Source organism: Rhinopithecus roxellana, chromosome 6, assembly GCF_007565055.1.
Source record: "Rhinopithecus roxellana isolate Shanxi Qingling chromosome 6, ASM756505v1, whole genome shotgun sequence".
Taxonomy (NCBI): Eukaryota; Metazoa; Chordata; class Mammalia; order Primates; family Cercopithecidae; genus Rhinopithecus; species Rhinopithecus roxellana.
Window position 1 is genome coordinate 147,689,469 of NC_044554.1, and position 15,769 is coordinate 147,705,237.

The window sequence follows — 15,769 nt, forward strand, 5'->3', positions numbered from 1 at the left end:
GGGTATAAATGTAAAATAGAGTCATGCATGTGGTGAATATACAAACATGAATATATAAAATGTGAATGTAAACTAGTAGTTATCTTCTTGAGACTATTCACACATGTTAAAAATGAGCTGGTGCTTGTGAGTACTAATTTGGGCTACATAGGACAAAAGCCACGAATTGAATTTTTACTTGATGTTCCATTAAATCTATGGAATTTTGAAGCATTTTATTTGTGGATTTTAATTTTTAAATTCTGCAGGGGAAAATAATCCCTTATTATTCTCATGTTTTTCTGTTTATTCATTTATTTTTGGCTGCTTTGGATCAATGGGGTACTTCTTCCCTTGTCAATGTACCTGTTGGCTGATGGAGTTAAGTTTTTATTAGTTTATTACCTTATAGAACAGAATAGAAAGACATAGTGAAAACATGAATAATATGAAAATTTGGGTTAACTAGGTTTTCATCTGTCCTAATTTTTTCACTTTTATATAAATTTGACAGTAATGACATTAAATACTAGAGAAAGTATATTTTCTTGTTTAGTGTACGGAGTAATTGATCTTTTAAGTCTTTTTAAATGTAAACATCTTAGACTATTAAATATTAGGTTTATTCCCTGTAGGACAGAATTGAGTCTTCTGTTTCCATGTATCTTTTGTAGTAACTAAAATGGTGTTATAGGGTATTTACTTAATAAAGACTTAGTGGTAATGAAGGGCTAGAAGAATGATTTAAAATGTGTTCTTGGCTGAGTGTGGTAGCATGTAGTGTCCTAGCTACTCTGGAAGCTGTGGCAAGAGGATCACTTGAGCCCACGAGTTTGAGGCTGGCCTGGGCAACGTAGTGAGACCCTGGCTTTCAGAGAGGGGAAAGAGAATTCTCAGAGTATGGTTTTCCTACTTACCCTGTCTATTCACTTATATAAGGAGAACAATTTTTGTGCTGTTTTGGAAGTCTTTTTAGCAAAAATTTTTTTTTTGTTTTTGAGATGGAGTCTCACTTTGTCGCCCAGGATGGAGTGCAGTGGCGTGATCTTGGCTCACTCCAATCTCTGCCTCCCGGGTTCAAGCGATTCTTGCCTCAGCCTCCTGAGTAGCTGGGACTACAGGCGCGTGTCACCATGCCTGGCTAATTTTTTGTGTTTTTAGTAGAGACACAGTTTCACCGTGTTAGCCAGGATGGTCTTGATCTCCTGCCTCGGCCTCAGCCCGCCTTGGCCTCCCAAAGTGCTGGGATTACAGGCATGAGCCACCACGCCCGGCCACTTTTTAGCAAATTTTTTAAAAATCAAAGAATAATCCTTTATTATTGAACGTGAACTTGATTCTAGCTAAACGCACATTTAAAAATTCTCAACTAGAGTTTATATATCCTTCTTTGTATATCTAGGATATAAATAGATATTTCTGTCCTTCAGTATTCCATTTATTGTATTTTACAATATACTGACCTTTAAGTTATTCTGAACAGGAAGATAATATAAGGGGCAAAATACTTTTTAACAGTCTTATTTTCTGCCTTCCTACAGCAGAGACAGATTTTGACATAGTAACAAAGGGGCAAGTCTGTGAAATGACCAAAGAAATTGCTGACAAAACAGAAAAGTATAATAAATGTAAACAACTCTTGCAGGTAAGTTAACTACCTTGTAAATGAAAGAGGTTTATAAAATCTTGATGACTTAGCTTACTTTTATTGTTTTGATTGATGGGTATCTTTGAGTTTCTTTCCCATCCCCATATACTGTTACTTAGTTTCACTTTTGGGATGATGTGGGCATTTTGTGTACCTGTTCACATAGGCATGTGTGTAACATCATGAGACCTAAAGTTATTATTTTCTTTTCACCTAATAAAGTGTTCTTGTTTGGGTAATGGGCAAATAGTTAATTGAGGTTAGAAATTATTATCTATCATCGTATAAAGATTCATGAGAAATATTTGAACTTCATAAAAGGAAAGTGCTGTTTTTAAATTTACTATTATAGGCCAGGTGCGGTGGCTGATGCCTATAATCTCAGCACCTTGGGAGGTTGACGTGGGTGGATCGCTTGAGGCCAGGAGTTCAAGACCAGTCTGGCCAACATGGTGAAACCCTGTCTGTACTGAAAATACAAAAATTAGCCAGGTCGTGGTGGAGCATGCCTGTAGTCCCAGCTACAGTCTCCTGAGGCAGGAGAATCACTTGAATCCAGGAGGCGGAGGTTGCGGTGAGCCGAGATTGCACACTGCACTCCAGCCTAGGCAACAGAGCGAGCCTCTGTCAAAAAAAAAATAATACAATAAATTACTATTATAATAGCAAAGATTTTTACATCTTAAAGTGATTAGACTTGCATAGTGGAAAAGGGAATGAACCACATGAGTTGTCTCTTATGGTGTTGTTTATTTTCATTATTATTATTATTACTATTATTTTTGAGACAGAGTCTCACTCTGTCGCTCAGGCTGGAGGGCAGTGGTGCGATCTCAGCTCACTGCAAGCTCCGCCTCTCGGGTTCACGCCGTTCTCCTGTCTCAGCCTCCCAAGTAGCTGGGACTACAGGCGCCCGCCACCACGCCTGGCTTATTTTTTTGTATTTTTAGTAGAGACAGGGTTTCACTACATTAGCCAGGATGGTCTCGATCTCCCAACTTCGTAATCTGCTCACCTCGGCCTCCCAAAGTGCTGGGATTACAGGCGTGAGCCACCGTGCCCAGCCTATTTTGATTATTTTAAATAGCACCATTCAGACTTTTCTGGTTTGCAGCCTTCTTGGTGTAGTATTCACTACTGGAATATTTAAAGGAAAAGGGAAAATGCTTCTCATTTATATCAATTTGGCATGGAGAGGAAAAAGTGTTGTTTGTGTATGTGATTTTTGTTTGTTTTATTAAATGTGCTTTTTTTTGTGTGTTTTTGTGTGCATTGGGGAGGGGAGGGGCCTTGTTTAGAGCTATAGAATAAAATTTACACATTAGCTTAATGTTACTGTAATTTAATTTACAGTAATTATTTAAAATATTTTTGTTAGTTATAAATAGCAAAATCTTTTAACCAAAGTTAAAATGAATTTTTTTTTTTTTTGCTTGAGAGAATCTTGTAGAAGGGTTGATTAGAACAGTTTTGAGTTCAGGGTAGTTGTTTGTAGGACTGAACTACATTTTCATTAAAGATGAAACAGTTCTGGATGAATATTTCAAGATTTTTCTACAGAAATAGTATTGAAAGGAAGGTAGAATAATGTTCAAGCAAAAACCTTCCTCAGGGTGCTTTTTTTTTTTTTTTAACAACCATATTGAGGTATAATTGAAATCCAGTGAATTATACATACCTAAAGTATACAGTTGGATCAGTTTTGACATACACAATTGTGAAACTATCACCACAGTGCCATCACTCTTCCAGTTTTTTTGGTACGTGTTTGCAACACATCTCTTTCGTTATCCTTATCTCCGGGAAATCATTGGCCTGCTTTCTGTCACTATCAATTAGCCTGCATTTTAGACAATTTTATAAAATGGAGTCATGTAATATATACTTTTTTCCACCCACTTTCAGCATGATTATTTGAGATTTATTCATACTATTGCTTATATTTATTCCTTTTTATTGTATCATTTGTTTATCCATTCCCCACTTAATGGGTATTTGGGGTTGTTTTTTGGCTGGTACAAATAAAGATTCTTATGAACATTTGTTTACAAGTTGTTTATAGACATATGGATTTTTTGGTTTCTTTTGGGTAAATATCTAGGAGTGAATTGCCTGGGTGATAGAGCAGTTGAATGTTTAACTCTATAAGAAATTACTGGCTGGGTGCAGTGGCTCATGTCTGTAATCCCAGCACTTTGGGAGGCTGAGGTGGGAGGATCACTTGAGGTCAGGAGTTTGTGACCAGCCTGGCTAACATGGTGAAACCCCTTCTCCACTAAAAATACAAAAATTAGCCGGGCATGGTGGTGCACTCCTGTAATCCCAGTTACACAGGAGGCTGGGGCGGGAGAATCACTTGAACCTGGGAGGTGGAGGTTGCAGTGAGCCAAGGCTGCGCCACTGCACTCCAGCCTGGGTGACAGAGTGAGATTCTGTCTCAAAAAAAAGAAATTACCAAACTGTTTTGTAAAGTGTTTGTATCATTTTACATAGCCAGCCTAATGGGTGTGTACTGACAGCTCATTGTGGTTTTAATGTGCATTTCTGTAATGACTTGATGTTCAGCATCTTTTCTTATGCTTATTTGCTCTTTATCTCTTTTTGTGTGAGTGGTCAGATCTTTTTGGTAGTTTAAACATTGGGTTGTTCACCTTGAGTTGTATTTCTTTTTTTCTGGATATGTCTTTTGTCTGATATAGGTAACGTGAATATTTTCTCCAAGTCTGTAGCTTGCCTTTTCATTTCCTTAATGATGTTTTTAGAAAAACAGAATTTTAATTTTGAAAAAGTATAGTTTATCAGTTCATTTATGTTTTATGCTTTTTACCTTCTAAGGAATGGTTTGCCTAATCCAAGGAGATAAAGATTTTCTCCTGTGTTGTCTTCTAGAAGTTTTATAATCAGCTTTTCTATTTAGGTCTGTGAATCATTTTAATTTTTGTGTATGGTATGAGATATGGAATGTATGGTATGGATATTCAACTGACCTAGCATTATTTGTTTAAAAGATTTTCCTCTCCATTGAATTGCTCAAAGTATATTTTTAGGTGTTCACATTGAACAAAATGTTCCAAGTGGAACTGGCCTAATTACCTTTTTGTCATGATTTGTAGCTCCTGCTTTATGATAATCTGGGTTGTAGAGAAGATCAATGTATAAGAAGTCAACCTAAAAATTATCTTGGTCAACAAATCCTGGAGTTTATCAATGTATGGAAACAACAGCATTATACATATGACATTATTTCCTCCCTTTGCAAAAATAATATATACTTACTGTGAAATGTTGTAGTGTTCCAGAAATGAAAAGTAGAGATGGCAAAAATTACCTCTATCATTCTGATCCCCTGAGATAAGAACTATTAATATTTTGGTTTATATTTTTGTATACAACACAAACATAGATATTATAACTGTGTAAAACAACTTATAAACAAAAATGGATTATATTATATCTTCTTTTTTAGCAACTTGCTATTTTCAATTAATGTATCTTAACACTTTTTCTTGTCAACTTGTACATCTGCCTTATTTAAAAATATATATACTATTTCGTTGTGTGGATAGAAAATGATTTATCCAATTGTCTATTAATAGACATTTGATTAGTTCAGTTTTTATGCTGTTACAACAGTGTTATAATAAACATTCAGCCCAGCCCATATCTAAGTACGTGGCTATAGATTTTCACTCTACATGGATTTAAAATCTTTTGGTAATGATACTAATTTCATTTAGGATGAGAAAGCAAAATGCAATAAATATGCTGATGAACTTGCAAAAATGGAGCTGAAATGGAAAGAACAAGTGAAAATTGCTGAAAATGTAAAATTTGAACTAGCTGAAGTACAAGACAATTATAAAGTAAGTTTGGTACTCATTGTATGTAAACTTAAGGCATAAACTTTTGAAAATTTGTTATGTATAATTTTATTCAATCTAATGTACATTTTAAATATGGATAATTGATAGTTTTTTCTACAAGTAAAAATGTACTATATAGTTACATGAATACTGTTCATTAACTTTGAATTGAGAAAATGGATACCATTTGGGTTGCTATTGTGGCTTTAATTCTGTGGATTCAGATGGCTGTTAAAATTACATCTTTTAATTGTATTTATTTTTAAAGGTGAAAAGTGATCATTATCCTCCTGTTCATTTTGAAACAAACATGAATGCTTATGTAAAATTATTTTAGAATGGTTGAGTGTAGTGACCCACTCCTGTAATCCCAGCACTTTGGGAGGCTGAGGTGGGCGAATCACGAGGTCAGGAGTTTGAGACCAACCTGGCCAATGTAGTGAAACCCTGTCTCTACTAAAAATACAAAAAATTAGCCAGGCGTGGTGGTGGGCACCTGTAATCCCAGCTACTCGGGAAGCTGAGGCAGGAGAATCACTTGAACCCTAGAGGCAGAGGCTGCAGTGAGCCAAGATCATGCCATTACACTCCAGCCCGGGTGGCAGTGCAAGACTCTTTCTCAAAATAAATAAATAAATAAATAACTAAATAAATAAATAAAAAAAAAGAATGTTAGACAAAAAAAAAAAAAAACAAAAAAAAACAAAAAACAAAAAACATAGGCTGTCTAGCTACTTAATAAGTAGAAATATGTATTTCTTCTAAGGAATAAAGTATAATTTAATATATTTTAAGAAATGTATATAGATATAATTTACATTTTTTTTTTGACTGAAGACCAGGAATTCTAAATGGTTTAAATATCATAGCTAATTCTACCTGTGATCTAATTTTAAAATTAGAATTACTTTAGTTTTTCCCTGTGGGGGCTGGAGATGTAGGACATTACAGACTAAGATACATTAGCTTATTATTTCTGTGACCCTTGTGGATATTCTTTTCAATAACTGGCAACTTCCTTAACTATTAAGTGTGAATCGTGAATTCATATGAAAAGAATTTTTTGCATATTGACTAGGAAAATGATTTAGTAAATGTTTACTGAAGCCTATTTTACATAAAGTACTATGTTAGATATGTGGGCAATCACATAAGGCACAGTGGTATGCTTAAGGAGTTTATAATCTAGTAGATTGCTAGAAGTGTAATGGTAGTGTGCACAAAATTTTCACACCACCCTAGGTAATCATCTGTAAACCATGGGAAGCTGAACAGATAATTTTATTTCATTAGTGTTAAAAGTAAGCATTGAGATCAAACAGCATATCTAAAATTATGTAGCTGGTAAATGTGTTTGGCTTTTTATTTAGTTCCTTTTGCCCTATTTTGTACTATTTTGACATGGACTAACACTGACCAGACAAGGCAAAATGTGATAAAGCTCCACATGAATGATAAGTTTAATTGCCTTAGAGTTGTTTCCAATCAAATATTTAGGGGGAAGACATTATGGAGTAACTACACCTTTGAAAGAACAAACTGGAGGGGAGGAGAAGCAGAGCTAGGGAAAGGAAGCAGCAGCATTCTATGTAGATGGAAGAGCATTAAGACACACTCGGAGTTGAGAAATGGAGCACGTAGTCTGCGAACTGTGAGCAGTCTTGATCATTAGGACTTGTGTCTGTAATAGAGTAGCTTAGGCTTGAATGATAGCTTGAAGCCAGGTTTTAGGCCTAAAATGGAATTTCGGTGCTAGTTCTATTAAGAATTTTCTAGGAGAAAAGAGACCCAATCACAGTCTTTTTGAAAATAATTTGGCAGTATTGAAGAGGGTTTAGAGGTGGGAAGGGTTTGAAGGTGAGGAAATCAGGTAGAAATATTCTTAAAATGAATTGATAAAGATCACCTCCTTTTGGGTGCCTTCCCTGATCACCTGCCATTGAATGGATTATATAGCTACTAGAGAAAGCTGTGAAAGACATCTTTAGGGAAGAACCATTGAAGAATGATGTTATTTGTATTTGTATCCATTAATGCTTAAACTGTAATAGGTGATCAGTGGGTGACTGCTGAATGAATGAATGATTTAGAGACTGAAAGTGTTGGAGAGTGGAGAAGCAGGAAAAGGGAAGAGTATTCCAAATATAGTTTCTCAGCTTTAGTCACAGTGTAGTCTGAGATTGAGTTCTGTTAACAGTATGAAAGTAGGCTTGGGACGTTAACTATCAATTTAAAAGGCAGATTTGGAACGTGGGAAAGAGAAAGTGGTACATCAGTTAATATTTGTGATTTATTCCCAGGGGGGTGATATTTGAAGGTATGGAAGAAAGTGAGTTTTCAGAGAGAATATTGAGAGAAGAGGCCAAAGAAGAAACTTTAGAGAATACTCATATTTGTATTGGGAAGAAAAAAACACACAAAAAAGGGCATGGGATGAAGAAAATATTCATGCAATTTCACATAAACCAAAGGAATAGTTTTAAGAACATGGCAAGTTGGTCAATAAATGACAAATAATTCAGAGAAGTCGAAGAATTAGCTGAGGAAAATACATGAATTTAGTAATAGGAATTATTTTCATAAAGCAGTATAAACCAGATATCAAAGTTGCAAGGAGGGAGAGGTAATGAAAAAAAATAATGAAATTTCTTTCTTTATTTAGCTTCAATTGGCAGAGAAAGACAAAGAAATAAGTGGTCTGACTTCACATTTGGAAAACCTCTCCAGGGAGAAGGTATTGAGCAATGTAGTTAAAAAAATTTGTATCATATGAAACTGAATAATAATAAAACTTTATGAAGAGACACATTTTAAAGTTCATGTGACAGTACAATGTTCAAATTTAGGAAAACAGTGAAATTTCTGAAAATTACATGAAATGTTTATCTGGTTTTCTTTTATAATAGGAAACATTTTTGAAGTTGTTTAATGACTTACAGCAAAAGCTCACAGTCACATAGAGCAATACATTGGTAATGTAAAAGACACTATAGTGCAGCATTTCTGAGTGTGGTCTGTGGTCCTTTTGGTGGTCCCCAGTACCCTTTCAGGGGCCTGCAAAGAAATGGTTTTCATAATAATACTACCACATTATTTGATTTTCTCCCCGCTGTTATATTCACACTGTGTGAAAGCAGTGTGGAAAACTGCTTGTGTATTATTATGAATTAAGGCAGTGGCACCAAACTGCTTTAGTAGTTATTGTATTCATCACCACCGTGTGCTCACAACAGAGAAAAAAAAGCCAGTTGTACTGAAGATGTTAAAACAGTAAAATGTGTTAATTTTATTGACGCTTGACCCTTGGGTACACGTCTTTTTAGTATTCTGTGTGATTAAACGGAAAGTACCCCTAAAGTTCTTTTGTCGCCTAATGAAGTATGATGGTTAATAAAGGTAAAGTGCTTGTGTGATTGAGTTGTGAGTTGAACTAGTCTCTTTTTTCATGGAAACCATTTTTACTTTAAAGAACAATTTCTATATTCAGACTTGGGTATTTGGCAGATATTTTCTCAAAGTGAAATGAAATGAGCCTGTTATTTTAAGGAAAAATAATTGATAATATTTTTCACCATTGATAATATTTAAGCTTTTAAGCAAAAACTAGAATTTTGAAAACGTTATCTTCCACTGTGAGCTTGATGCTTTCCAATGTTTATAAACTTTTCTAATGAGATGGGTGTAATATTTAGACTGTATTTTTTTTGTTATATAGCAAAATTTGCCAGCATTTGGAAGATCCACATAACTCAGTGAACCAGTAGTTTTCCAAATGACCAGCGATGTTGCAAAATCATGTATCATAAAAGAGCCATTCTAAGTGCAAGTTAGCCCTCAAGGTTGTATGGGGTTACTGTGATAGTTGTGAAATTCTGATTTTTCAACTATTATTACTTTTTCCACATTTGTTCTTTGGCATTCTACTGTAAGAAAGAACCTTCCTTTGTCCTTCTTTATGTATGTCTGTGTGGTATTGTTCCAGTAACAATTTTCTGACGCCAAAACTGGTATTCTACAATTCAGTTCAATTCTGATACTAACTACCATGAGTTAGCGTAGACCCCACAGGTTAAGGGCTCAGTCCCACAGGACTGCTCCCACTTTAGAGGCCAATTACAAGTGAGCTCCTCAGGCTACTGATAGCAATCATTTTCTTACACTTATTCACACGTAAGTACTTAATAGCAAAAATTATTATGTACCATTAATAACAGTGAAAAAATAATGTGGCACACGTGGAATTTTCTACTTGTGGCATCATGTCAATGCTCAAAAAGCTTCAGTTTGGAACATTTCAGATTTTAGATTTTTTTTTTTATCAGGGAATGCTCAACCTATGTATGCTTTTTCTCAACACTACTATATTCTGAAAATTGTTCCGTATATGAAGTTCGTAGAAATCCTCCATCTTTTTTTTAAACAGGTGTGTAGTACTCCATTGTACATACCATAATTTATTCAACCAACCTCCTATATTTGTCCATTTAGGTAGTTTCTAATATTTTACAAATAATACTGCAATGAAAGATTCTATGCAGATACAGTTTTCTGGTATTGGGGTGGTACCTTCAAAGTAATTATTGCTGGAAGTGTGATTGCTGGTTTGAAGGGTAAATGCATGTGTAGTTTTGTTAGAGATTGCCAAATCCCCTTTCATAGAGTTTGTATTATTTTTGTTTCCACCGGCAATGTATGAGAAGTGGATCTGTTTCCCATATAAATTGTAATCAGGTTTTCTAATTTTTGCATATGGGATAGATTAGGAATAGTATCTTAGTGTAGTTTTAATTTGCATCTCTATTATGAGTGAGGCTAAACATCGTATCTTTTTTGTGAGTTCTTTGGCTCATTCTCTGATGTTTGGTTTGTTTTACTTACCTTGTTATATATATATATTTTTTCACCTGTTAAGAGATATTAGCCCTTTATCTGTGATATATACGTAGTAAGGATTTTCTCTCAGTTTATTTGACTTTTGACAATGCTCACTATGCTTACTTTTACCATGTAAATGTTCTTTATTTTTGTGTAAAGTGTGGTACTGCCTTGACCAGCAGTGTCAGCACCATCTGGAAACTTGTTAGAAATCCATATTCTTTGCCGGGTGCTGTGGCTTATGCCTATAATCTCAGCACTTTGGGAGGCTGAGGCTTGTGGATCACCCGAGGTTGGGAACTCGAGACCAGCCTGGCCAACATGGTGAAACCTATTAAAAATGCAAAATTAAAATTTTTAATTTTATTAAAATTGTTTTAATAAAATCTATTAAAAATGCAAAAATTAGCCAGGCATGGTGGCTCACGCCTGTAATCCCAGCTACTTGGGGGGCTGAGGCAAGAGAATTGCTTGAACCCGGAGGCAGAGGCTGCAGTGAGCTGACATCGTGCCACTGCACTCCAGCCTGGACAACAGAATGAGACTCTGTATCAACAACAACAACAAAATGCATATTCTTGGGCCCTGTTCCGACCCTGCTGAATCAGCAGCTCTGGAGATGATGCCCCAAAATATGTGTTTGACAAAAACCCTCCAAGTGTTTCTGATTTATGCTCAACTTTGAAAACCACTGATGGGTTGCATTTGAATTTTTATTTTCCACGGAAAGCATTCTCTACACCCAGACTATAGAGGAGTTCACTTGTGTTTTATTCTAATACTGAAACAGTTTCAGTTTTTTTTTTTTTTGAGATGGAGTCTTGCTCTGTTGCCCAGGCAACAGTACAGTGGCGTGAGCTCAGCTCACTACAACCTCTGCCTCTTGGGGTTCAAGCGATTCTCCTGTCTCAGCCTCCTGAGTAGCTGGGATTACAGGCTCCCGCCACCACACCTGTGTCTAATTTTTGTATTTTATTACTAGAGACGGGGTTTTGCCATGTTGGCCAGGCTGGTCTCAAACTCCTGATCTCAGGTGATCCACCTACCTCAGCCTCCCAAAGTGCTGGGATTACAGGTGTGAGCCACCATGCCCAGCCAGTTTCAGTTTTTTTTTTTTTAACATTAAAATTTCTTATCCATTTAGAATTTATTCCTAGATATCACAGAAGGAATGAATCTCAGTTTATCTCCTTCTAAATTGCTGTCTAGTTATCTCAATCCATTTATCAAAATGCCGGTTTTGTGTCAGTGATTTGAGATACTAAATTTACTGTATAATAGATTTCCATGTGCAGTTGGGTCTCTTTCTGTACTTTGAGTACTGTTCCATTGATCTGTCTGCTCATATGGTAGTACCATGATGTTTTAATTGTAAGAACTTTGTAGTCTATTTTAATATTTGGTTGGGTTAGTCCTTTCTCATAACTCTTTGTTTTCAGTGTTTTCTAGCTTTTTTCTCTTGAAGGGTTAGTTTTCCGTATCAATTTTAATACCAACTTTTCTAGCTCTAGAAATGATTGTTGGTATTTTTATTGATATTGCATTAAGTATATACATTAATTTAGGGATAACTAACATCTTGGTGATATTTCTACTTTTTAATAAAGAATAGGCAATATGGGATGTGTCGTTCAAATCTGTTTTGTGTCTTTCGGGAATTTTAAGTAATTTTCTTCCTATGGGTTTAGAAGAATTCTTCTTAAAGTTTATTCCTAAGTATTTTTGTTTTTCCTTTTGAAAATGGGATTTTCTCTTTCATTGTATGTAGTAACTGGTTATTGTTTTTGAATGTGGGGCTCTTGAACTTTTTGTAGCTTTTAATTTTTATGTAATTTCAAACTCAAGTTGAAAAAATAGTATAGTGAACCCTCATATATATTCTTTCCCCACCATTTGACAGTAACTGGAGGTGAAGACATAAGAGTCCCTGCATATTGTATCCTCAGTACAAGGATGTTCTTTCAGCCATGTTACAGTTAACAGATTTAGGAAGTTTAACACTGACACAGTATTATCATCTAACCTACAATACATATTAAAATTGTATCCTTAGTACTTTGTTTATTGTTAATATTCTTTTCTTCCCTGATCTAATCCATGATCATACATTGCATTTAGTTGTCATGTGTTTAGTTTTCCTTTATCTGGAACAACTTTATAGCCTTTCTTAACCTTGACATTTTTGAAAAATATGGGCCAGTTATTTAATATAATATTAATTTTGGTTTAATATTTCATCATGATGAAACTTAGGTTATGAATTTTGCCAGGAATACTACAGAATTTAAATATCCTTCTCAATACTGGTGATCTTTCGTTATTTGGTTAAGGTATTGTCCACCAGGTTTTACTGATGTAAAATTAATGTTTTCCCTTTGTAATTAATAAATAATTTGTAGGGAGATACTTTGAGACCATGTAAATATCTTATTCTTTATCAAACTTTCACCTGGTATTTTAATATCTATTAATGATCTTTTAACTCCATCATTCCTTCTATATTGATTAGAATTTTTCTGTAAGAAAGAGCTATCTTTTCTTTCCCCCTAATTTGTTTATTTATTCATTGATTTTTATCATTGTAGACTCGTGGATTCCTGTTTTATTCAGTGGGTTACAGTCTATTTTTATAATCATTTTGATACTCAGTTTGTATCATATTTAACTAATAAGGGCCCCTGCAAACTAGCTCCTGTGGCTTTTTATTATGTCTTTCATTATTCTTTGAGCACTTATTACTTTCTGGTGCAGAAAGATGTTCCAGGCTCATCTTGTTATTTTCCTGCCCCAGCCTGGAATCAGTCTTTTGTCCGAGGAGCCCCATTCCATTTGCTGGTGAATGTAGTTTAGAAACCAAGATCTGGGCTGTAGGTGTGCCCTCATTGATTCATAGTCCTTAGCAGACAGCTAGAAAATACGTTTCACCCCCTCTCTTTATATTAAAAAATAGCAACACACACACACACACGCACACACACACACACACACACACACACACACACACACACACACACAAAACCCATGAGTAAATACTTATACCTCCAATTGTAGTCTAAAACTACAGCATAAATTCTAGTTTTCTCTCTTTCCATAATATAACTTCCTTTTCTAATTAGACTAGGAACCTGGTCTCAGTTTCCTTGATATATTTACTCAAGTGTTGAATACACAGAAAATAGTTTCAGAATTGCTAACCCATAACACTGTGAAAAGCACATCTAACTAGAGTTCAACATTTGTTTCATTTTTTGGCGGGTGGGGTGGAGAGTGTAACATTTACATATTTAGTTGTCCCATGGTGTACTCTCCGTGCTCCTTTATTCTCAGAGCATCCCCGTAATGGCAGAGAAGAGGAATATATTATTTCTCCTGTTTACCAGTTGGGAATATCAGAAACATCCTTAACTTGTCAAATAATTTGTAAAACTGGGGTCACTGTGAGCCATTTTGGGTACTGAAGAAAAAAAGTATTTAGGCACCCTGGCAAAGGCAACCAGCTAAACAGACTTATTCCTGGGAGCTGGAACAGTAAGAGATGACTACTTCTGACAAAATCTGTTTCTTAAACTGTGGTGGCTTTCTCTTTTAGGAAAATTATGAGTCAGCAGTTAATATTGTTTTGCTCAGTTAAGATAGCTACACTCATGTTTTCCATGCCCTTGTCAGTAGGAGAGATCCCCCAGGGATTCTTGACCATTTTTGTCTCTAGTACCCTTTGATATTTTGACGAAGTCTGTTTTCAGAAAATGATTTAGAATGAGTACAGCAAAATGTGTAGAATCACAAAGGAAACGCATTATTATGGTTATCAAAATATTAAGACAAATTTGTGATATATGTGATAGTAGACTATGTGCGTGTTCTTTTAAATGTTAAATAAGATTTAATAGCATGTCTAATAATGACTATAATTTTGAAGCGGTGATGAATAGAAAGGCTATTTTGAGATGGCTACAACAAAAGTAATTAGAAACAAATGGAAGATTTAGCAGCATGTCCGATAATGACCATGATTTTGAAGTGGTGATGAATATCAAGGCTATTTTGAGATGACTGCAACAAATGTAATATGAAACAAATCTATTTGATTTCTGTAGGTGGCCAAGTTGCAGGCACTACAACCATTATTGTGTTCTTTGGCCTACATTCCTAATGGAAGAAAATCCTAAATTTTAGTTAGAAGTCAGTGAATAGATACAATGTTTTTGCCCATGTAAGTTCATGGACCTCCTGAATTCTAAACATGGACCCTTTGAGGGGCGTTGTGAATGAATGCAAGTTTAAGAACCTTCTCTAAGTCCAGGTATTATGTTTTGGAGGGGGGAGTTCAGTCTTCTGATTTGCAAAAGAACCTAACCTTAACTATCTTGTCCATGTTCATGCATTCTCTCTCCCCCATGAGGAATCAAAGCTACTTGTCACCAATCCTATTCTTACCCTGAATTCTATTTGCAAGGGATTTATTGTATCTTTGATGGTAGAGTAGGCATATTAGATTAAACTCCCTATTAGGTTGGAACTCTCTATAAAGTTGCTTGACTGTACCAATGCAGCATAAATCTTTTGATGAAACCCTTGACTGTATTTCAGTAGTATGTTATTTGCTTACGGAAGAATTTAAACTCTACTTCTTTTTGCGTAAGGCAACAACAAATGTAATTCAAAACAAATGGAAGATTTGGAAGTATTTTATTATCTCTAACTACTTTTGTGCCTTTTTGGTTTTTTTTTTTTTTTTTTTTTTTTTTTGTTGAGACGGAGAATCTTGCTCTATCACCCAGACTGGAGTGCAGTGGAACGATCTTGGCTCACTGCAACCTCTGCCTCCTGGGTTCAAGCGATTCTCCTGCCTCAGCCTCCTGGGTAGCTGGGACTACAGGTGTGTGCCATCATGCCGGGCTAATTTTTTGTATTTTTTTAGTAGAGACAAGGTTTCACCGTGTTAGCCAGTATGGTCTTGATCTCCTGACCTCATGATCTGCCCGCATCGGCCTCCCAGAGTGCTGGGATTACAGGCGTGAGCCACTGCACGATTTCTTTTGAATCGTGTTTGAAATATTTCTTGGATTTAACCTTTCTTTTTTTTCTACAGTCACATGCCAGTCTTGAATGACTACAGTAGCATCTCTGGGGTTTTTAGTCATGGCAAGAGATGAAGGATATCTTTTGAATGCCTGTCTTGTTCTAAATGTATCTCCTATTTCTCAATAGCCCTGTAAGGCTTAGAAAAGATAAATTCCTGTAATCCCAGCACTTTGGGAGGCCGAGACGGGCGGATCACGAGGTCACGAGATCGAGACCATCCTGGCTAACATGGTGAAACCCCGTCTCTACTAAAAAATACAAAAACTAGCTGGGCGTGGTGGCCGGCGCCTGTAGTCCCAGCTGCTCGGGAGGCTGAGGC

At 35.7% G+C, this 15,769-nt stretch overlaps 1 protein-coding gene across 7 annotated transcripts in view; it reads left to right on the forward strand.

Moving 5' to 3' along the window:
- Positions 1–15,769, forward strand: part of TAX1BP1 (Tax1 binding protein 1) — an 86,653-nt gene that overhangs the window by 56,075 nt on the left and 14,809 nt on the right. For 4 of the 7 annotated variants that reach the window (XM_010388316.2, XM_010388318.2, XM_010388321.2 and 1 more), the window contains exons 12-14: positions 1,521–1,624; positions 5,365–5,490; positions 8,153–8,224. In XM_010388316.2, the coding sequence (XP_010386618.2) occupies positions 1,521–1,624; positions 5,365–5,490; positions 8,153–8,224 (302 nt within the window). The remainder of the gene's footprint in view (positions 1–1,520; positions 1,625–5,364; positions 5,491–8,152; positions 8,225–15,769) is intronic. The other 3 variants (XM_010388320.2, XM_030932575.1, XM_010388322.2) reach the window with 1 other exon arrangement.